The sequence below is a fragment of the Eptatretus burgeri genome, chromosome 22 (genome assembly GCF_056783735.1).
Source record: "Eptatretus burgeri isolate ZD-2024b chromosome 22, Ebu_testis_v1, whole genome shotgun sequence".
Taxonomy (NCBI): Eukaryota; Metazoa; Chordata; class Myxini; order Myxiniformes; family Myxinidae; genus Eptatretus; species Eptatretus burgeri.
Window position 1 is genome coordinate 626,256 of NC_140982.1, and position 27,804 is coordinate 654,059.

Consider the following 27,804-nt stretch of genomic DNA (forward strand, 5'->3'; position numbering starts at 1 on the left):
CTCTCTCTCTCTCTCTCTCTCTCTCTCTGTTTCTCTCTCTCTCTCTCTCTCTCTCTCTCTCTCTCTCTCTGTTTCTCTCTCTCTCTCTCTCTCTCTCTCTCTCTCTCTCTCTCTCTCTCTCTCTCTCTCTCCCCACTCGTACACAACGACTACACGAACCCAGACTACCGATGTGGGGCCCGGACCCTTCCCCGACTCGACGACTCACCCAGCCGCCTCGTCCTCGAATCCAGGGTCCGTGGCGCATCACCATGACCCGGCTCAGCTCGCAGGAGAACATGTCGACCCGTTGGTCCACCGTCGTGAACCGGAATCGTATCGCTCTGTGCCGTTTCTCTACTTCCTGAGCCGTCATGGTCAACAGGGCGATGAGGACGACGAGGTGTCCCCAGGTCACCTCATCATCGGAGAACACCTCTCTCGCCGTGTGAGTCGCCATTGTTGAGACAAAGTTGGCGTTCTTCGAAATGTCGCAGATCGGGTCCAGCCACTCCGCTACTTCCCCGAAGGTCTCGCGGTGTTTGCTCAACACCTCGTCACCGAGACAGATGAGAATTTCCGCCGCTCGGTTGAAGGACCGCTGCATGTCCGGTGCCAGACGATGAGTCACGTAGGCCTTGATCACCGACATGGTCTCTCGCATGACCGGATCGTCCCCCATGGGGAAACACTCAGGAGACCTTCGAGCGGGAACACAAGCTCGAGCAGCCTCGATCGGTGAGGTCAACAAACCGTCGGTCGGGATTCTTCTTCTTCTTCACTTCTATCTTTTAAATTGTTGTTGTTGTTTTAAGACCGATATTTCCTTCCACAGTAAGATTACAATTTTCAACATAAATTAAAACTTCACACGAAACGGTTTGTATAAATCGATGAAATATTTATTCTATAATCAGCTCTTCAGGTATTTCAACTGAGGAGCTTCGGTGGGCGGGGCTAACTCTCGCGAGGATTCTTCTTCCTACTAATCTTCTTCTTCTTCTTGTGTAGTTTGTGACCCGTGTTCACTTCCAAGCAGATTTATCGACAGAAATTAATACTTTACACGAATTAACTTTCGATAAAGCAGTGAAATATTTATTTGACAAAGAGAATTAAATAATTTACATAAAATCGCTTCAAATTCGAAGTTGCGAAAGGCGAATTAAAAAAAATAATCCGATTGTAAAACCTTTTCGGCAATTTTCTCGTCCGACGTCGTCGATGCCACAACTCCTCGTAACGTGAAAAACAGACTGAAGTGGGAGAGTGCTTCGTGCGAAGAGAAGAAGAAATGAGAAGAAGAAGAATCACTCGATCCGCGCATGCGCACCGACGGCCGCGCGGCATTGCAGAAGTCACGTGATCGCCGCGCGCACCTTGCCGCGCCTCCCTTCGTGTTGATCGCTGAGGAGATGTCGGTGGGTTTAAACTTTGTGTTTAAAAACCAATAAAAGTGCTTAATACGAAGAGGGATGTGATGTCGAGAGTTAAGATATTGAACGGTGGAGACAAAACAAGTGAGGAAGAGTCTTCTCAGAAGAACCGGCAATGATCGGGGGCGGGAAAACGAGAAATCGTGCCTACGTCATGCGAGGTGTGGTGTGTGTGAGTGTGCGTCGTTGTGTGAGTGTGTAATGGCAGGACACGAGCACAAGAAGGGACTTTGACGAGCCGAGAGGACGTTTGGCCCGTCAGGCCTGTGCTGTATTTACCTCAGTGACCGACGGTGGACGGGTGCAGGTCACGTGTTCCCACTCCCCGTCCGTCCTGTCCGTGTGAGCAGGATATCTCAAAATGTTGTCCACGGATCCGGACGAAACTCGACGGACGGGTTGGGTGTCTGCCAAGGTGGAAGTGGTTCGATTTTTGTGAGGATCGGGATGCGAGAGATTTATTTAATTATTTAAAGCCCATTCTTCACCATCGACAGAGAGAGAGAGACCGTCGGGTCCACAAAGGACACGGAGCTGGATGTTTCAAAAAAAGTTGTTGATGAGTTGTCACAAAACTTGGTGGATTAGTTGGCAAAAGGCGATTCGAGTTTGGTCCCAGGTTTGAATCCCGATCCGACCCGTCAAGAGATACAAAACGTGAACTGTTCAGCCTGGCGGAGGGGTATGTTCTCTACCGACTACCGGTGTAGTGTTCGGATTGTGTTTTGACCTGGAGATACATTTTACCTTCAGTATCACAAGCTTGATGTCTGGGTCCACCAAAGGGTCACACTCCCTTCAACATTTCAGGAATTATAGATCCTCATTGGCAATCATTAAGGGTCTCTAAACATGTATACACTAAACCTTACTAGTGTAACTCGTGGTAGTGGTAGTGGTAGTTAAGGGACCGAAGCGATGGTGGAGCAGCCCTGCTCGAATGTACGTGCTGTGACCATCGGATGGATGGATGGTAAATGTTACCCTCGTGTTAGTGAGAAATCAATTAAATAATTATTAATTAATCACACCACCACATCCTTCCTTGCTGCCCAAATGTTGTGGTGATATGTGGTGTGTCGGGATTCGAACCCTGGGTCATCGTCGCGCGGACGGAGTGTTTGGGTTTTGAGGTTTTGTAACGTGAATCGTCGGTTCGAGTTGACCGTTCTCTCGCAGGCGATGACCATGCCGTGGACCCGAGCGAAGCACGACGTCGCAAGACCCGCCTTACTTTCCACCCCCAAGGGTCTCTGCAATCTCATCCCAGCTGGGATTTCCGCAGCAAACATTCGGAGGTGAGAGGTGCTCTGTCCTTTGTCATGATTATCGTTTTATTACGTTATGAGTGATAAAACACATTTTTATCAAAATGTAAAACGATGTAAGGATGATTTGCCAAAAATAATGTGAGCAAGGTGGGGATGGTCACAAGGGATGATCATGTGACTCCATCCGTACGTGTTATTTAAATAATGATTGTTTCCTGTCCGTCCGTCCGTCCATTTGCAATGAGAGTCCATTGTTCTTAATTGTTTCCATGTACGAACTGAACCAGTGATAAAACAGTTAAAACACACACACACACATACACATACTCACACACACATACACACACTCACACCACACAAAATATACGACACAAAACCACACAAACATCACACAACAGAAGTCCTGGCGAGGATCTGCAATCTCTGAGTGCTCATTTTATTGTTTCTCGTTGAATTCAGTGACCTGTTGTTGACCTTTGGCCTATGTTGACCTTTTGGCACGTGTTGATCTTAAAATGAATAGGTGGTTGAAATCAGTGATCTGATCCGAAAATCCTCTTCAAATTTTACATCAATGGCATGAAGATTGAGGATTTTTAGAAATTTGATAGGTTTGTTGACCTTTGGCCTATGTGGACCTTTTGACCTCAAAAACAATCGGCTTCTTGCTGACGACGAACTCTTCCATACAGTGAAGTGTCGTGAAGATCGGTTTGAAATTGTGACGTGCGGGCGGTAAACATCAAAACAAACAGACTAACAGAATACCGAACGCAAACAACCAACATACTTGAAAAATCTTCTATGTTCGTGGGTATCAAACACACAGACACGGGGTGAAAACATCACGTGCTCGCACCTTCGGGTGGCGGAGGTGGTTCGAAACTGTTCGGCCGTTTCCTGGGACGGAGGATCACGATGCAGGCGGGGGAGGACGGTATTCGTAGTTGTGGTCAGGTAGTACACAGACAACTTGAGTTATTCATCGTACACAGACATCAGGTAGTACACAGACATCTTGAGTTATTCATCCCACACAGACATCAGGTTGGACACAGACATCTTGAGTTATTCATCCCACACAGACATCAGGTAGTACATAGACATCTTGAGTTATTCATCGTACATAGACATCAGGTAGGACACAGACATCTTGAGTTATTCATCCCACACAGACATCAGGTAGGACACAGACATCTTGAGTTATTCATCCCACACAGACATCAGGTGGTAAACAGACATCTTGAGTTATTCATCCCACACAGACATCAGGTAGGACACAGACATCTTGAGTTATTCATCGTATATAGACATCAGGTAAGACACAGACATCTTGGAATTACAGGTATCTTCTATTGTTTAGGGTGACATGCAGGTTGAGGTTGTGCGCTTCTCCCACTGGGGTGTTGTTCCTCTCAGGAAGGCCAAGAGCACGATGAACCCAGGATGTCCGCAGTCGTCCATCCACAGCAAACCTGCCCAGCTGTTCGTGAAGAACATACCTGTGGAGATGAGTGATGTACGTCCCTCCAGCTACCTGTGTTTGAGATTGTTAACGTCACCAACACCGGCTCCTTCCTCCATGGTTTCACTGACAACCTTCGGTTTTGTTACAGAGAGGCTTTTATTAATTGATTAATTAGCTTATTATTATCAAGGAAGGTGTAAAGCGCCCCCCCCCCCTCTCCCTTTATACGGGACAGTTTCTCTCAATGCAAGTTTTACTTGGGGACTGAAAATTCGTTTCTCGGCTTCTACCGGACGCGGAATCGTCCGCAGATTTCAGAAGTAAACCCTTCGTACGTCGAGGTGACACGTTCCAAATTTCAGCAAACGTACGTTCTCCTGCGTTCTTGAGTTTTTCACGAAAAACTTCGAAATTCAACGTCCGTCAGTCCGTCCGTCCGTCCGTCCGAAATGTGTCCGTGCTCATATCTCAAAGGCGAAACATTGAAACGAACTCGAAACTTGGAACGTACATCGGACAGTACGTCTAATTAATGGCTTCCAAAACAAATCCCACCTCCGTGTCATCGTGTTTGCTCGTTTTTTTTTTGCTAATTTTTGCTCACATTCAACGAGTCACGGATCGTCCACAAATCAGTGAGAAACGTCATGTGATTCTGCTTGGTTTTACACCCGAGGGCAGCACGATCTATCATCTATGGACACGCATTAGTAGATCAATTTATTTGTGCGTCGAATGAGACGTCTACAATTTACGTACGCATTACCCTGCAGGTCAAGCGAGATTAGATTCTGTGACTTGCTACAGGTACCATGTGCACCTGTACTAACCTGGTCCACGGTCAGGTTGGCGGCGACTAAACCGTCTCGCCCCACCAGGTTTCTTGGTGAGGAGGGTGCATGATATGGACACCCAGCAGGATGAAGAACAAGACCTGTCAAAGGGCGGAGGACCTCCTTGTGAGCCAACGGCCATCCATATCTCGCGCCCAACTGTGTCTGCGGACGTCCTCCTGCAGGTGTGTTACCGTTTACGAGGAGGTTGGTGGCAGGATTTGCACTCCAGCCACCGTCAAACACTGACATTCCGCAAAACGTACTAAAATCACAAAAAAAATCTGAAAACCCACTCCGTGGGAGAACCTCCTGTGCAGCTTCCCCTCTTCAGGGCGGCTCACCGGATGATGGGATTGGGGCAAAGCCTTCTGGACCCCGACTCTTTGGTGATAGGAGGGAAACCACGGGGTCACATTCCCGGGTCAGATTGCGGTTGTGTGTGTTGGGGTGGTGCTGACGTGTCGTCCACCAGATGGCGGTCTCACTTCATTTTGCGATCTGATCGAAGATGGCCGACTGGTAGACTGGCGGCCATTTTAGTTGTGAAAAAGAACAACCATGAATCATGATCATGAATGAGGGCTTACATATGCGCCTCATTCTTTTTCTCAGATCAGATCCAAGATGTCCGACTGGTGGACATTTTGTTACTTAAACGCGTCCCGAAGCATTTGTCGGACGTGCGTGTGGTCCGATTTAGTTCAAACTTGGCACACGGTGTCTTTCGTGAAAAATAAGGCAACTGTCACTGGCACCCTGAACTAATTACAAATTTCTGCTCTCACTTTAGTCAAACGTCAGGCCTGGCCAGCCGAATCGTGAAAGACTTGCGCCAAGCTTCCCCCAGCCGACCCCACAACAACATCAGGATAATTGCGGTCTTAAAAAAGAAGAAGAAGAAGAAGAAGTGTCCATTAAGTCCGGAAAATCTTGACAAGGCTTCTTCTTCTTCCTCATGGTCTCCCAAACCCACCCAATTCCATTTGATCTGCCGTGCTCGGAAGTTCAGCAAAGGGCTTCCTGACTCTTCATTTCAATTTTCTCACTTTCCCATCCTCTCTCTCAAACCGCTCTTCCATGATCCCTTCACCACTGCATGACATTGTAAGAACATAAATTCCCAAAAGGTAGGCTTTACTGCGTGTTTGTATTCGCCCTCTCCGCTGGTTTAGCTCCTTCAACTCTCCGACACTCCCCAGCTCCTCCCGTGGTATGTGCACCTGTTCCTCCAGGAACCCCCACCTGGTGTGACTCCTCAAATCACCTCCACTCTTCCCTTGAGGAAAGTGGTGTACCATCACCATGTTACGTCACCCCCCTCCCCAATTCCTACCCGTGATCTTTTCTTCCCCCATTAACCGCACTGAACCGTCCTCGTTTCCTCCTAATTCTTCTCCTTACTTCTTGTGTATAACTGTCGCACGACTCTCAGGTTGCCCCCCCCCCGAAGCCCCACCGACTTCGCTCTTCCACGAGCCTCGGTCTCGCGAATGAAAATATAAATTAAATAAATGAAGTCCCATTTGAAATCTGTTCCTTGTCCGCAGTTGTCCGGTGTTGGGTTCAGTGGTGTGTGAGATGTTGTTTGCTTTGCAGAAAGCTTTGCAATCCCTGTTCCGGCAAGCTGGGGAGATTTTTATCGCGAGGAAGGTGCGCCCAAAGAACCCGAAGTTCACCTTCACCTTCGGGTAAGCGTTGAAGGATGCAGGTGAACATTTGGAAGGATTTAATCAGAATTATGACGTCATAGATGACGTGATTTGCAAGCCTTTTTTTTACCTTCAAAAATCTTCTTCTCCGAAGCGGCTGAACAGATCGAGGCAAAACTTTACACGTATGACCGCCTATCCACGAGGAATGTATGAAGGTCTTCTTCTCCAGAACGGCTGGACAGATCGATGGAAAACTTCACGGAAATGTTTCCCTCGCCTTGGGTGTACAAGTTTGTTGAGGAATAATTGATGGGTCACATGGTTTGGCAGCCATATTTGATTGAAGAGGAATATTAAATAATGTTTTCTCTCGAACCGCTCAATTAATTGACCTGAAAATTCACAATTATGATCTTGTAGAGATGGGGAGTACGTGTTTTAAATTTCGACTTGATCGCACGCATGGTGTTAATTATTTTTAATCGCACGCATGGTGTTAATTATTTTTAATCGCACGCATGGTGTTAATTATTTTTAATCTCACGCATGGTGGCAGCCATAATTAATTATTTTTTTAAATCTGGGTTCTTTTTGTTTTTTTATTATTATTATTATTTTTTAATGAGGAACACTTGGCTGTGTCTGGGTGGGTTTGAGGGTAGAGGAGTAGCAGGTGAAACACGAATCCTATCCAGGTTCCTCCTGATGACTTCATCTTTGCTTTTTCCTTGTTCGGGTTCCTTCTGATGCAGGACTGCACCTATTTGGTCTTCCATATGATTTTAATTTAATTAATTTAATTACATAACACACCACGACACAAACACCACACAAAACAAGTCCGAGTGAGGGTCTGCAATCTCTGATTGTTCTTTTTCTTGTTTTGTTTTTCATTTCATGGAATGTTTAGAAGTGTCAGAGACTTTGATCCGGTAGATATGGAGGTCACAACAGAACATTCCACCCCCAGGACGAACGGGTTGCGGACACTGTTTCACACGCAGTGCAGCAATGTCGTGGAGGAGGGTGGCATCGTTCAGAAGAGCTGGACCATTTTAGCGCAGCATGGATCTAGGATGATCACACAACATCATATGGGTCCTTGTTGTACGTTTGACCTTTTTCGGACATAGAACCGTCGTCAATTTCCACTGTGTTGGACGAAGCATCAGGTCTGTCTCATACTTGTGACACCAGGCTTTGTCTCCAGGAAAGTGCCGTTCCATTTCTGCCCCTCCATGAAGATCTATCACCCATTACACCACCACCTTTCTTTTCCCTCCAGACCCTCCGTGACAATGCGATGCATGGTTGTTGACTTCGCAGTCTTTGGTCTTTCACCTGATCATGTTTGTATCATATCCCGATGCTGTGCAGACTGAGCTTCCCTGCCGAAGGACCTCAGGTAGCTTACACCTGTTGCTGCGTTTGAACCTCGGGTGTAACTGCTGCAATCCATCGATCCGGGTTCTTCCCGACATCTTTTTTCTTCGTTCCTTTCTCTCTTTCACGTCTCTCTTCAGTCTTTCACACTTTCTTTCGCCTTCTTCACATTTCTCTTCATTCATGCTAATTCTTGTTTTTCTTCTTTTCTTTTTGTTGATTTTCCTCTCTTTTGTCCCTCTTTTGCTTTTGATTTCTCTCTTTCTTTATCGAGGGAGACATGAATTCTTACAGTTCTTCTGTGAAGCTCACTTGGCTGTGCCTGGATTGGTTCTTCCTGATGACTCTTTCTTTGCTCTTTGCTTCTCCGGGTTCCTTATGATGACCAAATGCAGGATTTGATCTTTCGTTTGATTTGACGATTCTCGACCATCTCAAGTACCTTGACTTGACGTCCGCCCATCCTCAGGCAAGTTTCTCAATAGCCGAGTCGTCGTCCTTGCTCCCTCTGATGGAAGGAATACCCACACGTGCTGATACTACACCAGTAACGATGACACACCTTCCCAGTGCACACACAGAGTGTAAGAAAAATTGCAAAAAAAAAGTTTCTTTGGTATCTTCATTTTTACCTGCGATATGTCATCACAGGTCTGCAAGAGCTCTGGTTTGTTGTTGTTGTTGTTGTTGTTGTTGTTGTTGTTGTTGTTGGGGGTCGATTTTGAAATGTGCACCCATTGGTCGGACAGCTGCTGTACCACACCCACATTGGTGGCTTGACTCCACCCACCGTGGCACTCAGACTAAATGACATGGCCACCATCTTGGTTTTCTGGTGGGCCGAACACATTAGGCCTGTCGGCCTTTGCTGACTACTCACTGCCCAGGTTTGTTTTTTTGCTTGTCGAGCCTTGACTATAACCGACTGGCTAAGAGGCCGGAAACCTGCGGCTTGAGGTTCGAAGAAAATCTACATTATAATTCAGCTCCTGATGCTAAGAGATTACTTCCTATGTCGGTGAACTCTTGAGAGATAAGTTTGGATTTTTACCTTTTTTAAAAAATCGCTCCAACCTGGTCGTCCACGTATGTCCGTTTGCAGGTTTGTGACTTACGCGACATCTGATGAAGCGGTGGCGGCCATCAGTCTTTTCAATGGCTATAAAATCGGCTCGAGGTGCCTCGCTGTGATGTTCGCAAAATCAACAGATCATGAAAAGGATGAGGTACGTGTCACACGCTTGGAAAGAATGTTGTCACCGGTTTGACCCTCAAGGACCTTATTCAGAAGAAAAAAAAATGTTTGTTTATTTATGTATTTATGGAATCCGATACAATGTTATGTTGTGCTGACACTGGTAACACTTTTATGATCAATTATTTAGTTATCATTTGAATCTTTACAGCTGCAGGATTATTGTTTTCTCCATTTGTACGATAAGAGATGTCGTCCGGTAGAGTATTGTTGTCACGAAGGGATAAGTTCTGTTGAGTTGTCGTTTAATTGAGAACTCCTAATTCTGCGACCCCACCCCCTCCCAATCCTCCATCCTCCCAGCACATCTCATCTCCCATCCACACCCCATGTAACATTTGATGTAACACCCCATGCAATTCACCAAAATCGAATCAATTGGTCCTTGGCAAACACCCAACCTGTCCACCAATTTTCGTCCGAATCCGTCCATAACTTTTGAGGTAACCTCCTCACAGACAGACAGATAGACAAACAGACAGACAGACAGACAGACAGACAGAGAGACAGGGGTGAAACCATAACTTCCATGCACTTTCGATGGGGGAGGTGATAAGATACTTCATTCATTTCCTCTTACACATCTGTCTTGGTTGCTTATAAGAGGGATTTGTAAATGATAAAAAGTGAAGACGAAGAAACTTCCAGGTGATTTTAAGACATTTTATTGATCGCCTCTATGGTTATTGATGTCGAGAGGTTGCGTAACCGTCATGCGATGGATGTAACCGCGAGAGTGAAAGAAACCACCATTGATGTTTTATAATTACCACATTGTCAATGCAAACCTCTGTGCAGGTCCCCCCTGTGGAACTTCCGGGGTCGAAGGAAATCAAGCTGCCTGACATGAAGTCCTTGAACGTGGAGGCCGGACGCATACAACTGGTACGTGTGGTTTTCATCGCTCGTATCATTACATGTGTGTATGTACACGGACACGTGTGGTGCAGAGGAAACGTACCGACCTCCGAGCTGTGTCGTCTGGGTTTGACTCCCGCTCTGACCGTAAACTGTCGGACTGGTGCTCCGTAGCGGGGCGTTGGTTCGTGTTTCGCGGATCATACCTCTCTCTTATGGGGACCACCTCGCTGAACTTTGCCACCCCACACAATCATCGTACAGGGAAAAGGTTTTTCTGTCTTGTGATCTCTTCCTGGTTGAAGTGGTGAAGGTTCCGCTCCAAGCCGTCACAGTGTTGTGGGCTCTTAGGGATTAATTGTTTCAAAATAAATATCAGCCTCTTGCCTATCTTGTTCTCCCACCCCATTTCTTTATAATTAACCTCCGCCATCGAAGATCGGAGGTTACTGTTTTCACCCCTTTCTGTTTGTTTGTTTGTGAACAGTATTACGGAAAAACTCCTCACGGATTTCGACGAAACTTGGTGGGGGGGTTAGGTATGGTCCAAGGATCATGCCATTAGATTTTTGACATGGTCCCCCCCCCCCCAAAAAAAAAAGTTAGAGAAAAAAATTATTCTTTTTTGCACTTATACATGTTTGAAGTGATTTCCAACCCCCCCCAAAAAAAATTGTTTGCGAAAATATTTTTTTTTGCATTTCCACATGTTTTAAGTGATTTCCAACCCCCCCCCCCCAAAAAAAAATTGTTAGAGAAAATTTTTTTTTTGCATTTCTACATGTTTAAAGTGATTTCCAACCCCCCCCCCCCAAAAAAAAATTAAGAGAAAAAAAAATTTTTAAACTTTTTTTTCAACAAAATTTCGATTTCTTTTTTTTGCATTTCTACACCTTTTAAGTGATTTCCAACCCCCTCTCCCAAAAAAAAATTTTTAGAGAAAAAAAAAATTGTTTTTGCATTTCATGTTTTAAGTGATTTCCAAACCCCCAAAAAAAATTTCGAGAAATTTTTTTTTTTGCATTTCTACATGTTTTAAGTGATATCCAACCCCCCCCCCCAAAAAAAAAATTGTTCGAGAAAAAAAATTTTTGCAACTTTTTTTTCAACAAAATTTCGATTTCTTTTTTTTGCATTTCGACATGTTTTTTGTAATTTCCAACCCCCTCCCCAAAAAAAAATGTTGGAGAAAAGAACAATAACTGTCAGCACTGTTGACATCATATTTAATGAATAAGATATAAGGTTCACTTGAGTGACCCAGCAGTATTGGCGGCGGAGATTTTGCACTCTCCCGAGTGCTCCCCCTCTAGTTAACCTCCACCATCGAAGATCGGAGGTTACTGTTTTCACCCCTTTCTGTTTGTTTGTTTGTTTATTTGTGAACAGTATTACGGAAAAACTCCTCGACGGATTTCGACGAAACTTGGTGGGGGAGGTTCGGTCTGGTCCACGGATCATGTCATTAGATTTTAGACTTGGTCCAAAATCCAATATGGCCGCTATGGCGGCCATTTTGAAAAAATATTTGTTTTTGTTTTTTTTGCATTTCTACATGTTTTAAGTCATTTCCAACCCCCGCCCCCAAAAAAAATTGGAAGAGAAAAAAATTTTTGCAACTTTTTTTTTTTAACAAAATTTGGATTTTTTTTTTTGCATTTCTACATGTTTTAAGTGATTTCCAACAAAAAACATGCCAAAATTATAATTGCAGCTGATTTTGGAACTTCAGGTGGATATACCCACGTCAAATCAATTTCTGTCTCAAGGAATCTCGTTGTGACGAATGAATTGAGTATGTAAAAGTTAAAAGTAAAAGGGAAAGTTGCAAACTATAACTCTGTGAGCACTGTTGACGTCAAATTGAATAAATAGGATATCAGGTTCATTTGACTGATCGAGCAGTATTGGCGGTGGAGGTTTTGCACTCTACCGAGTGCTCCCCCTCTAGTTATAGCCTGTTTTCTCACCACCAGCGTGTCGGCCTTGTTTGGCACTAAACCTTGCTATGAGGGTTAAATTTGCGGTGCGTTTCCCCTTGGTTCATGCTCGGCCCCAATTGTTTTCAAATGGGGGAACCACCGTTGGCGACAGATCTCTTTTCCGTTTCTGTACGCTGGAAGATTGTTTCCATGGTGTCCTTCACCAAGAGTGGGCGAGCTATCGCCAGCACCATGGCCAAATTGTGAATTCCTGCCCGAGTAAGTCGAACGTCAGGCCTGGCCAGCCGATTCATGAAGACTCGAGCCAAGCTTCCCCCGACAGACCCCACAAGAAAGGTAGGATAATGATGGTTGTTAAAAGAAGAAGTGCTACATATCGTTTTTGGCTCCGTCTCTCAATGGTGAAGAATCACTGAACAAAATTAAATAACTCTCGACTCCGCATCTGGATCCGCATCTTCACCAAAATCGCATCAATTGGTCCTTGGCAAACACACAACCTGTCCACCAATTTTCGTCCGAATCCGTCCATAACTTTTTGAGGTAACCTCCTCACAGACAGACAGATAGACAAACAGACAGACAAGACAGACAGGGGTGAAACCATAACTTCCATGAACTTTCGGTGGGGGAGGTGATAAGATACTGTTGCGAATCTGGAAGCCATGAGCACTCAACATTCAGGTCCCCATAGCTCAGTTATTTCGATAAGTAAATGTGGATAGATAGCTCCCTTTCCCCTTTGTCTTATGGGATTTAAATGTTCATGCGCTGCGGAGTTATTTTGATAGTCAGGGTTTTCTTTTACATTTTTACACTTATAATAACAACAATAACACGCCTTCACCTCGCTTCCTCAACTCGACGTCACAGCGCCTGCGGTGGGCGGAGTTCAAGGAGGGACCTTGCAGTGGCTCTCGACCAATCAGGGAGATGCGAGCGAGGTTGCCGTCAGTCGGCCAATGAGTGCCACAACGCAGGCCAATGTTACTCTCCCTGTTTGAGGGGCGGTCTGCCGTGACGGCCGCCACGCCGCCCCCCCGGTCCAATCAGTGGACTTGGCGCCTCTTTCGGCCAATCACGGGGCGACGAGCGCAATTGCGCACCAAAACGGTCAAGTGAGGAGAGCGGGTCCGAGGAAGCCTCTCCTCCCCTCTGGAGAAGGGGTGAATAAGTGTTCAGGGCATTCGGTCTGATGCAGAAGAACGTCAAGGTCGCCTGTTCACCTTGTCAGCCTCGTCGCCTTGGAGAGGTCTCGTCGCTTGGTCGCCTTGCAGAGGTCTCGTCGTCTTGTTCAGGTCGCGTCACCTGGTCGCCTTGTAGAGGTCTCGTCGCCTGGTCGCCTCGTAGAGGTCTCGTCGCCTGGTTGCCTTGTCAGCCTTGTCGCCTGGTCGTCTCGTCTGGCCTGCCGGCGTTCTGTCTCATCCACCTTCACGCCGGCTGGCGTCCATCATTGCACTGTGTTACGGGTTCGAGTCCTGTCAAACTGGATCATCGAAAACCATACGAGGCGGAGAGGCGCGAGACAGGTTCTCCGCTTCGGCTCACCTTCCCTCCCGAGCTGAAGGGCCAAATAAAGGCCGCGGCCACCATTTCTTTTGGGTGTGTGCGTGTGTGTCTGTGGGCCCAGTCTATAAGTCGCAATTGTTTCAGTGCCTTGTACATACTTGCATTTCTCTTAGTCGGTTTAACTCTGCTCTTTGTGTGTTCCCTCCTTGCCTCTTGTAAATAAATGTCCCTATTGTTAAATGTTTCAGCTCGTCCTTGTCCTTTCCTTCATTGGTTCCCCATGGTGCGTGTTGGTGGATTAAAAAGCCCGTCGCTGCTGTAGTTGTGCATTTGGACCGACGGGACCTTGGTAACCATCCGCTCGGGTTACGCACGGGTCGAGCACGGTAACGGCTCGTCCCGTTCGAGCTCCGTCGAGGGTGTGAATCCTCGGTAGCTCGCCACGTGGGCCTCCAGGTATTTTGAAGTTTGGCAAATAACCCTGTCTCACGCGGTTGAATTATTGACGATCCACGGTCCTGTGTGGGTCCCGTACCTTCGGAGTTATCGGAAAGGTACGATCTAGTTTCCGGGTGTTCGGTGGAGCCGACTCTACTGCTCCACCTCGCGGTCGTGCTCGCCGCCGACGCCCGGCCCACAACAATATTACATTCATTTACTCTAACAAATCATTGTCTTGGTTGCTTATCAGAGGGATTTGTAAATTATAAAAAGTGAAGACGAAGAAACTTCCAGGTGATTTTTAAGACATTTTATTGATCACCTCGATGGTTATTGATGTCGAGAGGTTGGATAACCGTCATGCAACGGATGTAACCACGAGAGTGAAAGAAACCACCATTGATGTTTTATAATTACCACATTGTCAATGCAAACCTCTGTGCAGGTCCCCCCTGTGGAACTTCCGGGGTCGAAGGAAACCAAGCTGCCTGACATGAAGTCCTTGAACGTGGAGGCCGGACGCAAACAACTGGTACGTGTGGTTTTCATCGATCGCATCATTACATGTGTGTATGTACACGGACACGTGTGGTGCAGAGGAAACGTACCGACCTCCGAGCTGTTTCGTCTGGGTTTTACTCCCGCTCTGACCGTGAACTGTCGGACTGGTGCTCCGTCGCGGGGCGTTGGTTCGTGTTTCGCGGATCATACCTCTCTCTTACGGGGACCACCTCGCTGAACTTTGCCACCCCACACAATCATCGTACAGGGAAAAGGTTTTTCTGTCTTGTGATCTCTTCCTGGTTGGAGTGGTGAAGGTTCCGCTCCAAGCCGTCACAGTGTTGTGGGCCCTTTGGGATTAATTGTTTCAAAATAAATATCAGTCTCTTGCCTATCTTGTTCTTCCACTACAATTTTTTTCTAATTATAGCCTGTTTTCTCACCACTGGCGTGTCGGCTTGGAGTGAGGTTGAGATTTTGTTCACCACGACCCGAGTCAAACCCACAGCCGATGGGAATTTGGCACCAAACCTTGCTATGAGGGTTAAATTTGCGGTGCGTTTCCCCTTGGTTCATGCTCGGCCCCAATTGTTTTCAAATGGGGGAACCAGCGTCGGCGACAGATCTCTTTTCAATTTCTGTACGCTGGAAGATTGTTTCCATGGTGTCCTTCGCGAATAGTAGGTGAGCTATCGCCAGCACCACGGCCAAATTGTGAATTCCTGCCCGAGCTTGTCGAACGTCAGGCCTGGCCAGCCGATTCATGAAGACTCGAGCCAGCTTCCCCCGACAGACCCCACAAGAAAGGTAGGATAATGGTGGTTGTTAAAAGAAGAATAATGTTGTGGGCCGGGATTCGGTGGCGATAATCGACCACGAGGGGGAGCAGCAGGGTCGTCTCCACCCAACACCCCGGAATTTATGTTGTGACTCTCGGATAAGTCTGAAAGGTCACGGGTCCCTTAGCGGACCGTGCTCGCCAATTCTCTGATGGCGTGGGGTAGGGTTAATAACCAAATTTCAATATACCTGAGTACCCACGTCGTCAAATTACTCACACCCTCAACGGACTCTGTCGAACCGGGTCGCTCTACCGACCTTGGTCCGGTGAAACTGAGCGGAATTACCAAAGTCCGTCGGACCCAATGACAACTTACGGCACCGACCGCCTCACTATTTCTCAAGCCCGCACCGTGCTGAGTCTATGGAAGAAAACACGGGCAAGGAACTGGAACTTTTCACAAGAGGGTTTATTTATAAGGGAGGGAGACACAGAGCAGAGTTATCCGAATAAAGGAAATGCAATTTACAATGAATACAAGAACTTAAGTCTCTACTTACAGGACGGGCGCCACAGACACACACACACACACACACACAGAAAATAAATGGACCCCGTCGGGTCTTTATTTGGCCCCTCAGCACAGGAGGGAAGGCGAGCTGGGGACCAGTGTCCTGTCGGTACCTGGTCGCCTCGTGCGGTTAGGCCCGCGACTGCACGTGTGGGACCCGTGGTCCGTGGGAGCTTGGATGGCGAGCAGCCGAGACTCCAGACTCGGCGACGAGGATACGGCGCCCAACGTGGCATTTAAGATGGACAAAAAAAAACTGACTATAAAAGAAACCCGCAGTGCACACATGAAATTAACCTATCAGACAGAAGGACGGAACCCTAACTGGTACACATACTTATCGAAATTACTGAACTGCGGGGACTGCTGACTGTCTGTGTGCAGGAGGCTTCCAAATCCGTAACAATAAGAAATGCTACATATCGTGTTTTGCCCCATCTCTCAATGGTGAAGAATCACTGAACAAAATTAAATAATTGTCGACTCCGCATCTGGATCCGGATCTTCACCAAAATCGCATCAATCGGTCCTTGGCAAACACCCAACCTGTCCCTCAATTTTCGTCCGAATCCGTCCATAACCTTTTGAGGTAACCCCCTCACAGACAGACAGACAAAGAGACAGACAGACGGGTGAAAACAGAACTTCCATGCACTTTCGGTGGAGGAGGTGATAAGATACTTCATTCATTTCCTCTTACACATCCGTGTCTTGGTTGCTCATCAGAGGGATTGGTAAATGATAAAAAGTGAAGACGAAGAAACTTCCAGGTGATTTTTAAGACATTTTATTGATTACCTTTATGATTATTGATGTCGAGAGGTTGCATAACCGTCATGCGCTGGATGTAACCGCGAGAGTGAAAGAAACCACCATTGATGTTTTATAATTACCACATTGTCAATGCAAAACCTCTGCGCAGGTCCCCCCTGTGGAACTTCCGGGGTCGAAGCGAATCAAGCTGCGTGACATGAAGTTTTTGAACATGGAGGCCGGACGCATACAACTGGTACGTGTGGTTTTCATCGCTCGTATCATCACATGTGTGTATGTACACGGACACGTGTGGTGCAGAGGAAACGTACCGACCTCCGAGCTGTCTCGTCTGGGTTTGACTCCCGCTCTGACCGTAAACTGTCGGACTGGTGCTCCGTAGCGGGGCGTTGGTTCGTGTTACGCGGATCATACCTCTCTCTCTTGCATCGACCACCTCACTAAACTTTGCCACCCCACACAATCATCGTACAGGGAAAAGGTTTTTCTGTCTTGTGATCTCTTCCTGGTTGGAGTGGTGAAGGTTCCGCTGTAAGCCGTCACAGTGTTGTGGGCGCTTAGGGATTAATTGTTTCAAAATAAATATCAATCTCTTGCCTATATTGTTCTCCCACCCCATTTCTTTATAATTATCGCCTGTTTTCTCACCACCGGCGTGCCGGCCTTGTTTGGCACCAAACCTTGCTATGAGGGTTAAATTTGCGGTGCGCTTCCCCTTGGTTCATGCTCGGCCCCATTTGTTTTCAAATGGGGGAACCACCGTCAGCGACAGATCTCTTTTCAGTTTCTGTTCGCTGGAAACCGAAGTAAAGATCAGTTCCGCTTTACCGGCGGACGGGGTACGGTCTCCGAGGACCATCCTCCGACAAACTATTGACTGTTCAGGTGGAAGTTTTGATCACGTGTCCACTCCAAGTGGACCTGAGTTTGAGCACCACCCACCGAAACATCTGTGGAATGTTATGGCGTTAAATTGCTGACTGTAACAAGCTGAACGACCGATTATAACTGGAGTGAAGAACAATTTGTTTGCAAAAAGTCGAAGTGTGTGGTTTGTTTTTGTGTTACCCACGCATTCATGAAGGATAACCTCTTCCACTACACAGTGCCTCATATCCGAGTGGCGAAACGCAAGCTGCTTCTATGTCATGCCCATGATGAGTTTGCTCTCTGAAGCTCTGCATCATGTTCAACATTATCAGTTCCCGAGCAATTCTGCTCCACCGGGCCACCACCCCATCCCAGGAGAGGTTTTTCTTGGATGTTACACAATTGATCAGGTGGGCACTTTGAGTTTATTATTTGATTTATGAACACACATTTGTTTCGGGTTACAATTTTGTCCAAAGCTTTGTTGACAAGGGAATCCCACTGATTGACTATATGCGGCTCACAAATTCACAATCACAAGTGAACACCATCCCAGCCAGGTCATCGGGTCTTCAAGGGATGTTAGGGACGTTTACCAAAGGTGCGATAACTCACCTACGTGCAAGGCCCGTGTTTTACAGAGTGCCAGTCGTGAGTGTGGCTTTCAGCAGCTCGACCAACCCCCCCCCCTCCCCTTACCCCCGCACTCACCCCCCACACTCTGGAATTGAATCCCCAGTGTCCCTTATCTGTTTTGATATTCGACCTCCCACCTGCGTGGGCGCTCATGAGGAACTCGGACTGGTTCAACCGGATCGTGGCTGAAGCCGTGATCTGAAAACTTGCTATTTTCCAGGCCAAGCCAATTTTAAGGATTAAAGGAGTTAGTGCCTTGAGGTCAGTCAAGGTACATTCGATTGAAGAATACAATCAGTTGGCATATCTTAGAATTTTTTGCTTATCTTGTTGGTTGAAGTCTTTGAACGCTCGAAAAGGGATTAATGGTCAATGATCCACTCCCACCCCCCCCAACTCTCCTCTTATCCTCCTATTTTGTTCCTGTATGAACAGACATGGTGCCGTGCCACGCTTGAAGATACCAATGCTGCCGAAGCTCAGTACAATGTGCTTTACATCGACTTTGGGAACGTCGAAACACTCGGCGCGGACTCCATCCGTTTGCTACCCGATGAACTCGCTGAGCTTCCAGTTTGTGTACGTACCTCGTGGAAGAGCTGTCAGGACACACACGACAGATTCATGCACACAGAGACAGCAGACACGGGGCTTCGCTCCAGACAACACTTCCATTGACTGAGGGTGAAGTGAAGACCCCTCGAGTGACTGAAACTGTGTTTAACTTGACGACACTGCGATCTTACAGTTACGAAAGATCACCCAAATGAAGCCGAACCTTGCGGTGTTCGTGCAGGAAGGCAAGAAAACGGTAAATCGCTTCTTGTAATTAAAAGGGGGGTTTATAAACAAAGTATTCGGGGGAAAGGGTGGACAAGAGGCTCAATAAGCGGTTCAGATTTGGCGGTCAACAGACGCAAGTCGGGATGAGGGAATGCGCAACATTGGCGCCATCATGGTTCGCCATGAAGACCACTCAGGGGACGTGTTGCGGGGCTGTGCCTTGGTGGCGGCACCACCGAGGTCCAGTAAGGGCTTGTGGAGGTGACCACCCGGGCATGCAGTCCAGCAGCCTCTCCCTGAGGCTCCAGGACAGCCAGCATGTGGAAACCTGCCATGGGCCTGAGTTTAAGTACCACCCACCGGAGCATCTGTGGAATGTTATGGCGTGAAATTGGAAATGATTGGGAAAGGCCGGGTGAGGCCCGCATCGCCTTCCACAGACGGTCCGCTATGATTAATGGGTTCTCAGTTTGGGAAGACAGCCGTGAGTTGTAATTGCCACGGGCTGCACAGAACATTGGCTGCGGCAGGTGCTGACATTATTGAACAACCTCCCTGGTGGTAATTGGAAAAGCTGAATTTACCTTTCGCCATTTGTCACGACTCACCGTGATTTGCTTTCGGGGTATGCAGGTGAGTCGGGCAATTGGTATCAGCGACGGTCAAGAGTGACCATAAGAGCCAAGCACGTGGACCGGGTGGAAAGGGTTAAAGTGTGATACGTGTCGGCCAAAGAGTGCCGCATGGGTGAGTCCCTCCGGTGCGATGTACAGCCATGTGAGCTGTCGTGGTGCTTTGGGGTGGGAGGTCAAGGGAGGTGCCCAAATAAAGAATTTATTTGGCGACTTTGTTTTACTGCGGGCACGAACACACTGATAAACCACCACCACATTATTAAACCTCCCCGCTGCCGAATCGAGGCACCTGCAGGTAATTGTAATGTCATGGCCTTGCCAGGATGGTTGATAAGGTGACAATGTTCATGTTGTGTTTATGCGAACGTTCCACTCAGACACCTGTGACGAGATATGTAATATGGAGGACAGGTAGCCTGTGAAAATGGTCAGGTAGTTTCGCATTAGGAACTGGGCAGCAGGTGACATCCACTGTCACCTGTTGTTATCAACTGGATGGGATTTTATGATTGATTAAGTTAAATTGGGGTTAAGGTAGGCCTGTTCGTTTTGCTTATTGTGTGCTGATGACGATGCCATAATATGATTATTATTATGCCATTATCACCGGATGGAATTAACCGATTAGTTTGTCGTTGGCGTTGCAGGATCCCCTGATATGAACTCAATGAAGGGTTCGGTTTGTGGGATCCCCTGATATTAACTCAGTTTGGGAATTCTTCCACAGAAACCTGCTCCACCTTATGCCCAGATCCATCCCATCTCGTCTTCGGTTATCTTACCCGCGGTGCACTGAATCATGTGGTGAGGTCGTTGCCCTGAAAAAACTTCCATTCTCCTCATGGAAGGACAAATCCGACCGAAGGCAACCTCAGATCATTACAAGTCCGCAACAAGTGTGTGTCTCCTCTCAGGGGAGCCAGAAAACAACATCTGTCCAATCTCAAGAATGAGCTTTCAAACTTGTGTCCCTCCTCCAAAACCTGGTGGTGCCTTGTTAAGTCTGTCTCTGGAGTATGCTCCCCTTCCATCATGGGTGACACCTCCACTCTCTTCAAATGGCACCACAGCCGACTCTGCTCGTGAGAAGGCCGAACGCCTCAAGTCGGTGTTTGCTTCCAAATCGTGCGTCTCCAACCCCTCGCTCGTGGTGCCCATCCTTCCCTGTCATACGCGACTGCTCCTCGACTCTGTCTTTTGCATCTGAAAAGGTAGAAAGGTTTCTGACAACCCTCGACTCTGACTCTGCTGCTGGACATCGGCTCACGTGTCCTAAAATCCTGCTCTGCTGCTCTTGCACATCCTCTCTCTGCCCTTTAAACCCTAACATTTGCCATAGGTCATCTTACATCTTCTTGGAAGTCAGCCAACATCTCAGCATTCCATAAATAAGATTCAAAAACGGATCCCCTCAACTACACAGCTTTCAGCTAACTTCCAATCATCAGCAAGGTCATGGAATCCATCATCGCAGTTGACATGAAATCCTTCCTCTTCGCCAACAACCTCATCTCAGATCATCAATTGGATTCATACCGGGTCACTCCATCTTGGACACGCTGTTTCTACTTTCCCACCAACGGATGGAGTCCCTCAATGTCAGACATGAGATCTACTTTCCCAACAACCCTCTCGAAGAGGTTCAGTCTTATAAACTCCTGCGTCTCACCAACACCCATGATCTTTCTTGGGCAAACCACATTTCAACGTCTGCCCCAAATCCAGCCGCCGACTTGGCGTCCTCCATTGTACAAAGTCCTTCCTTGACACACCTGAAGTCCTGTCCACCTGCAAGGTCCTCATCAGCAGCTTCATGGAGCACTATTGTCCCCTCTGGACTGGCTCTCCTTCCTCACATCTTGCTCAGCTTGACGTCATGGAAACCAAGGCATTCAAGATCATTGGAATCTCCCGTGATGAAGCTGAGTCTGTGAGTCTATCATGACGTCATCTCAGACAGGTCGGTAGTCTCTCTGTGTGGTATTGCACCATGTGCCCTCTCTGTCCTTTGTCCCCCCCCCCCAGGTTTTTGCAGAATGCACACGGTCCAACATCAACCTCCTCCCTAAATCCAACATCCCCTTCAACTCCCAAAATCCAGGATCACTGCTCACCTCCACTCAGTTGTTCCTCTTTTTTCCCACATGTGGAACCATCTTCCACATCCTCTTCAATCTCTTTCTTCCTTCCAGGTCTTCAAGACAGCTGTTCACCACCATCTCAGATCGTCCCCAATCCAATACCATGATCTTTTCTACCCTCGTTAACCCACCCCAAACCCTCCCCCCCTGCAAATTTTTCTTCTGCATCCATCTTGTCCACCCCCTTGCGTTCTCCCCTACCCCTCACCCTTACCCGCATCCCTCGTCGTCCGTCTCCATCTATTTTCACCCGAGTCCCTACAGTTGGCATATCCCCCTTCTCGCTGACGTCATACTTTGGTTGAACACAACATGTGCAGGAAACGAAAGCCTGGATGAGTCAACCATGCTGGGAAGAAGGCGAAGAGGGAGACCTTGTACGTGGTGCCTGATGGATGGGGGTAACCGTAAAGGGTGCGACCGAGCCGTCTCTGCCAGAGCCTCCCTCAAAGCAGAGCAGTTTCGGGACGTTTGGAGAAATCTCATCATGAATGTCACCAGAGGTCTGCTACTGGTTGTTGTAATTTTTTTACTTCCTGTGGATGTTACCAACGAAACGCCATGATAAGCTATTTATACACTTAAACATAGAGTTCGTCCAAGGTGGAAAACCCTCTTGGGGAAGGGGGTGGCCAATTGAGTCGCTCCAACCTCGTGTGACCCCCCAGTCACCCTGGCAAGTTTAATTCACATTGCGTAAGTAACGGCCGAATGTATCATGGACTGACAGACACCAAATAGCATATTTTACTACGATTCGGCCCCCCCAGGTGTGGTGTAGCCTGGCTTAGCTCTCGAGGGTCTTGTGCAAGTTGTGTAACGGTTTCCTGACGATCAGGAGGGTCACATCACCAGTCCGTGTTCGCAGGCACTCCGATGCAGGACCACCGCCACGTCCACGCTATCGGGACAGCCCGTCGATGGTCCTCTAACGAAGACGTATTTGAACTCGAAGGTGTGCACCCTGTTCAAACAGTTCGACAAGGAGACGCACACGTGGCTCGTGGATTTCAACCTGATGAAAGGTGAGATTGAAATGGAATCAAAGAGGGAATTAAATGACGTGTACCTGTGTCGTATAGCATATAGAGGTACAATAGCATGTACCTGTGCACGTCACCTTTTGTGGTTACGTCGACTTCCGAGTGTCGCTCAAGCTAAGGTCATGTAAAGAGGACACACCTGGTGCAGTTTATTTGGAGTAATTGTCGACTCAGGGAACATATGCAAAGTGGAAAACACTTTTTAAATTGATGAAATCAACATTGTTGCCTGAAATGCGTAAATAAGTCCTCTTCGTCATCCATTAGGGATTTAAAGGAAACTGTTGATGACGTACTGCTCGGGTACGTTCCAGTGCACGACGCAGCGTCTCGCTCGATACCGCACACATGATATCCGAGGGTTACAGGTGAGAGGAAACGGACCCGCCCGGAGAAAACGAGGGTTTACCGGAGACCGGAAGTCCGCCTCATCTGTGGAGAGCATTCATTTGTTGAATTCAAATTGTTTTTTGTTTTTTTTTTAAATGAAAATGAGGATAATTGTTAATTACAGTTTACTCCATGTGGGCAACCCACGCGACAGAAGCTGGTGATTGATTAATGCTGCAAATGGTACAACTTGGAATGGTTCTGTGGTACAACATGCTAAGCTGGTATGTTTTGTCTGTAGATATACGTGCTGTACGTTTACAGAATCCGACTATATTCTCTGAATGTACGTGTGTGTGTGTGTGTGTGTGTGTGTGTGTGTGTGTGTGTGTGTGTGTGTGTGTGTGTGTGTGTGTGTGTGTGTGTGTGTGTGTGTGTGTGTGTGTGTGTGTGTGTGTGTGTGTGTGTGTGTGTGTGTGTGTGTGTACGTCTGAAAATCATAGAGAAAAACAGGGCTGGCCCGATCTCCATCAAATTTTCCATACGTGTTTGTAGTACCCAAGGTCAGGTCATGGGCACAATTTTTTTTTTTTTAATCCGCCACCCCCCCCACCACCCACCCTTCGGGGAGGATGACGATCTTTGCCTGTACACGTGCCACAGTGCAAGTGGTTTACTGACCCCTGTCGTAGCCACTGGGGATTATTAACCACGCCTCCCCCACGATTCCTTCTCTCCCCACAAATCTGCTCCCAAAAGAAAGGTTGTTTCCAGTTACTGAAATATTTAATGGAATAACAGAAAACAAAGGAAGTTTCATTCTTCGTCTTGAACTTAATTCCAATGTCAGTTGTTAAATAAATCATTTCTATTGAAGGTCCTGGAAAACTCGAAATTTGGTCTTCCATGGCTGTGTGGACCCTGCTGTAACATTCCCCACCATTAAATATGAATCAGGGTCATGTATGTCTCGCGTTTCCATCGGAAACGAGCGTCACCCCGTGCTTGGGGGATCTCAGCCGGCTTTGGGAGAGTTATGTATTTGTGAAATGTGTGGACATCATGGAACGTGGAAGGAGTAGTTTGGCAGAAGGGATTGGTTTTGCCTGTGATCCAGCTTGTTGTTTAAATTTTCATTCAGAACCGACAAGCGTCCAAGTGGCCCAAATGAAAGCAAAGCAGATGGAGGAGCCACAGAATCCACCACTTGGGACAAATGAGAGATGGAAGGCCACGCAGCTCGCTAACGATGAGAGCACCCCCAACACTTGGCGGCCATTGAGCATGCGACAGGGGGACCCCAACACCTCGCATGGTGGGGGTTATGAAAAGCCAGGTGAGATGTGATATCTCTGTCTCTCTCTCTCACTCTTTCTCTCCCGACACCCCCCACCCCTCCCCCCATCTCTCTCTCTGGATCCCACCCTCTCTTCTCATGGATACTCTCTTTCTGTCGTTAAGAAAGAATGTCAACAATGGGAGACAGGGAAGAGGATGAAAATATTGTTAAACTCGAACTGTACTCGCTACCTCCACCAGGCTGAACAGTTTACACTTTGTGTCCCACTGAAAGGTCAAATCTGAATCCGGACCTGAACCAAAATCGAATTGGCTTGTTCGTGTCACTTTACCAACTCAACCACCTCGTTTTGTCATCACTCGTCCCTAACTTTTTGAAATATCATGCCATGTCTCGTTTTTGGCCTCATCTCTCAATTATGAAGCATTACTTGGAATAGTAAATACACATCTACCGTCCCGATTCTGATCTTCACCATAATCGAATCAATTCATCCTTATCACATCCCCAACCTGTCCAACAAACTTTTTTAATTTCCTGCTCAGACAGACAGATAGGGGTAAAAACATCGCCTTCGTTCACCGGGGTATTAATCATTCACAATCAACCAGTGGTGGATTGTCTCTATTATGTTCAAGACAAGGGGAAAAAAAAACTTTTTTTGTAAAGTCAATGTTCAAGGAAGAGTGAGAACACTGAACGGATCAGGACGCAACAGGACAAAAAGAAGAGCAGAGAGAGAGAGCGAGAGAGAGAGGAGGAAACATCAACAGGAGAGTTGAAGGCCAAGACAGAGGGATGGACAAAAAGCGTGTTGGGAGGAATGGGCACCAGGAGAGGATGCATCGGGTAGACAAGATGATCCATGGGGTTGACAAGATGGATAAAAAAGGAAACTCTCAGTCGGGGAAAACTGGAATTTTGGAAGGAGTAGGGATTGGTGTGTGGTGGAGAGGGGGGGAGGTTATTTCGGCTAGAAAAGATCATGGTTATGGATAGGGGACGATCTGAGATGGTGGAGAACAGCTGTCATGAAGACCTGGAGGGGAAAATGAGATTGAAGAGAATGTGGAAGTTGATTTCACAGGTGCGAATAAAGAAGAACAAATTAATGGAGGTGAGCTGTGATCCTGGATTTAGGAAGTTTCACCAGAAGGGGTTGATGGTGGACCATGTGGGCCCTGCAGAAACCTGGGAGGACAAAGCACGGAAAGAGAAGAGGTAGCAAGACCAGAAAGGAGGTGTTACCAGACAGAGAGACCAGCAGACAGGTGACCAGAGAGATCACCTGTCTGTGAGAGTGAAGTGATCGACTTGTCGAGTCAGCTTCATCGCGGGAGATTTTGAAGGCCTTGTTTCCACTTCGTCAAGCTGAGCAAGATGTGAGGAAGGGGAGCAACTCCAGAGGGGACAACAGTACTCCATGAAGATCTTGCAGGTGGATAGGATTTCAGGTGTGCCAAGGAAGGATTTTGTGCGATGGAGGATGCGCAGTTAGCAGCTGAGTTTTCTCGGACAACCTTGAAATGTCTTTTTCCCAAGAAAGATCATGGGTGACAGTGTGACCCAGGAGTTTGATTGACTGATCTTCCTCAAGAGGGGGGTTAAGAAAGTAGGTATGAAGGGTTACCAGACAGTCCTTTCGGAAAGAGATCGTGAGAGTGTGTGATTTGTCAGGATTGAAACACGTTCCATGTATTTGATCTGATTGTGATTTTTTTCAAGGTCTGAAGAGAGGGAAGAAGTGGCAGCCTGCCTGTCTTAAGGATGAGGGATATCACGGCAGAGGGTAGAGTCATCAGCAAATCGATAGAGAGGATTTTCCAGAGTCAGTGAGATGATTGATGAAGATCAGGAATCGGACTGGGCTCAAAACACAGCCCCGGGGCACTCCAGCCTTGACAAGGAGAGGAGATTAAAGGATTCCGTTGAGAGCCACACGTTGGCTGCTTGAGTAGAGGAAGTCACGAATCCAAGGGTGAAGTTGGCTTTGGATGATATACGCAGAGAGTTTGAAGAGCAAGGCAGGATGCCAGACTCCATCGAAAGCACCAGATGGCCAGAAGGACGGCCATGATCTCATGTGTGACATTGAGGACCATTGTTGGGTGAGTGGAAGCAGCATCTCCAAGGTGGAGTGACTTGGTCTGAAACCAAATTGGTGATTTGAGATGAGGTTGTTTGGAGAAAGGGAAGGTTTTCATATCAACTGCAATAATGAATCCCATGACCTTGGTAAGGATTGGAAGCTAATCGGTCTTTAGTTAAGGGGGGTCGGTTTTTTGTCCTTTTTATGTGATGAAGTGATGTTGACGGATTTCCAAGCAGATGGAAGATGACCGAGGGCAAATAACAGGGTGAAACAGGCAGAGGGAGGATGTGCAAGAACAGCAGAGCAGGTTTATAGCACACGTGAGCTGATGCCGTCCGGTCCCTGTGCAGAAAAGAGGGTTGCCAGAAACTTCTACACCTTCTCAGTTGCAGAAATGTACACAAAGTTCAGGAGCAGTTGGGTATGGCAGGGAAGGGTGAGTACAGAGGGAGAGTGAGAGAGAGAGAGACACAGAGAGAGAGGGAGAGAGAGACACAGAGAGAGAGAGAGAGAGAGAGAGAGAGAGAGAGAGAGAGAGAGAGAGAGAGAGAGAGAGAGAGAGAGAGAGAGAGAGAGAGAGAGAGAGAGAGAGAGACAGAGAGAGAGAGTGAGAGAGAGAGAGAGAGAGAGAGAGAGAGAGAGAGAGAGAGAGAGAGAGAGAGAGAGAGAGAGACAGAGAGAGAGAGCTTGGGAACACAAGATTTTGAAGCAAATACAGAATTGAGGCATTCGGCCTTCTCACAACTGGAGTCATTGTTGGGTCGGCTGTCGTGAGGCCAAAGAGGCTGACGGCTCGTCAACTGGCATCTCAACCTGCGGTGTACAAGACCATTATCTTTGCTCGCCATGGGAAAAGTATGTATTTGTGTAAGGTGTCGACACCATGGAACATGGAAAGAGTAGTTGGCAGAAGGGATTGGTTTTGCCTGTGATCCAGCTTGATGTGTAAATTTCCATTCAGCAGGGCCAAGCGTCCAGGTGGCCCAAATTGGAGATCAGCATCCGGAGGAGCCACGTGGCTCAACGACAGAGGGGCAGAAGAAACCACCACATGGCCCAGATGAGAGATCAGTGTGGAAGGCCACCGAGCTCACCAAAGATACGAGTGTCCCCCAGACCTGGCGGCCAATGAGCGTACGACAGGCGGAACACAACACTTCCGCTGGTGGGGATCATAAGAATCCTGGTGAGCTGTGGTCTCCTCCTCTCTCTCTCTCTCCCTCTCTCTGGACCCCACCCTCTCTGCTCGTGGATCAGGGGTGCAAATCAACATTTGTATCCACCGGCCAGCCGGGCCGGTGACTAGAAAAAGTTTC

The 27,804-nt window shown here is 47.4% G+C and overlaps 2 protein-coding genes across 10 annotated transcripts in view; one reads left to right on the forward strand and one right to left on the reverse strand.

The window, feature by feature from the left end:
• The window catches only part of LOC147008007 (uncharacterized), a 7,677-nt gene extending 6,679 nt beyond the window's left edge, over window positions 1-998 (reverse strand). The window contains exon 1 of one of the 2 annotated variants that reach the window (XR_015053702.1): window positions 209-930. Coding sequence is in view for 1 of the 2 variants with exons in the window: in XM_085865911.1 (XP_085722037.1) it covers window positions 209-661 (453 nt within the window). In the remaining variant the exon portion in view is untranslated. Of the gene's footprint in view, window positions 1-208 lie in introns of both variants that reach the window. The other variant, XM_085865911.1, reaches the window with a different exon arrangement.
• A 167-nt stretch (window positions 999-1,165) lies between these two features.
• Window positions 1,166-27,804, forward strand: LOC147008009 (uncharacterized). Of its 8 annotated transcripts, XR_015053696.1 has the most exons (14): window positions 1,166-1,400; window positions 2,595-2,713; window positions 4,106-4,205; window positions 6,587-6,678; window positions 9,128-9,251; window positions 10,079-10,165; window positions 14,477-14,563; window positions 16,807-16,893; window positions 17,765-17,938; window positions 18,600-18,743; window positions 22,592-22,748; window positions 23,034-23,134; window positions 23,281-23,380; window positions 24,238-24,351. XR_015053696.1 is itself a non-coding variant. In XM_085865879.1 (13 exons), exons 1-13 carry the CDS (start codon window positions 1,305-1,307, stop codon window positions 27,788-27,790), a joined length of 1,803 nt encoding a protein of 600 aa, XP_085722005.1. In that variant the 5' UTR covers window positions 1,166-1,304; the 3' UTR covers window positions 27,791-27,804. The 8 variants fall into 8 exon arrangements, 7 of the variants coding, with proteins under 7 accessions (XP_085722005.1, XP_085722006.1, XP_085722010.1 ...); XM_085865879.1 differs by lacking the exons at window positions 23,034-23,134; window positions 23,281-23,380 and adding an exon at window positions 27,450-27,804 and having other exon boundaries at window positions 24,238-24,432; XM_085865880.1 differs by lacking the exons at window positions 23,034-23,134; window positions 23,281-23,380 and adding an exon at window positions 27,453-27,804 and having other exon boundaries at window positions 24,238-24,432.

What these genes read in the sequence shown, in the direction of transcription:
- LOC147008009 (XM_085865879.1), top strand. Translation starts at nt 1,305, where the DNA reads ATGCGCACCGACGGCCGCGCGGCATTGCAGAAGTCACGTGATCGCCGC. An exon ending in AGGCCGGACGCAAACAACTG is followed by an intron (nt 14,564 to 16,806) that starts GTACGTGTGGTT and finishes ACCTCTGCGCAG; the next exon opens with GTCCCCCCTGTGGAACTTCC. An exon ending in GGATTTCAACCTGATGAAAG is followed by an intron (nt 22,749 to 24,237) that starts GTGAGATTGAAA and finishes ATTTTCATTCAG; the next exon opens with AACCGACAAGCGTCCAAGTG.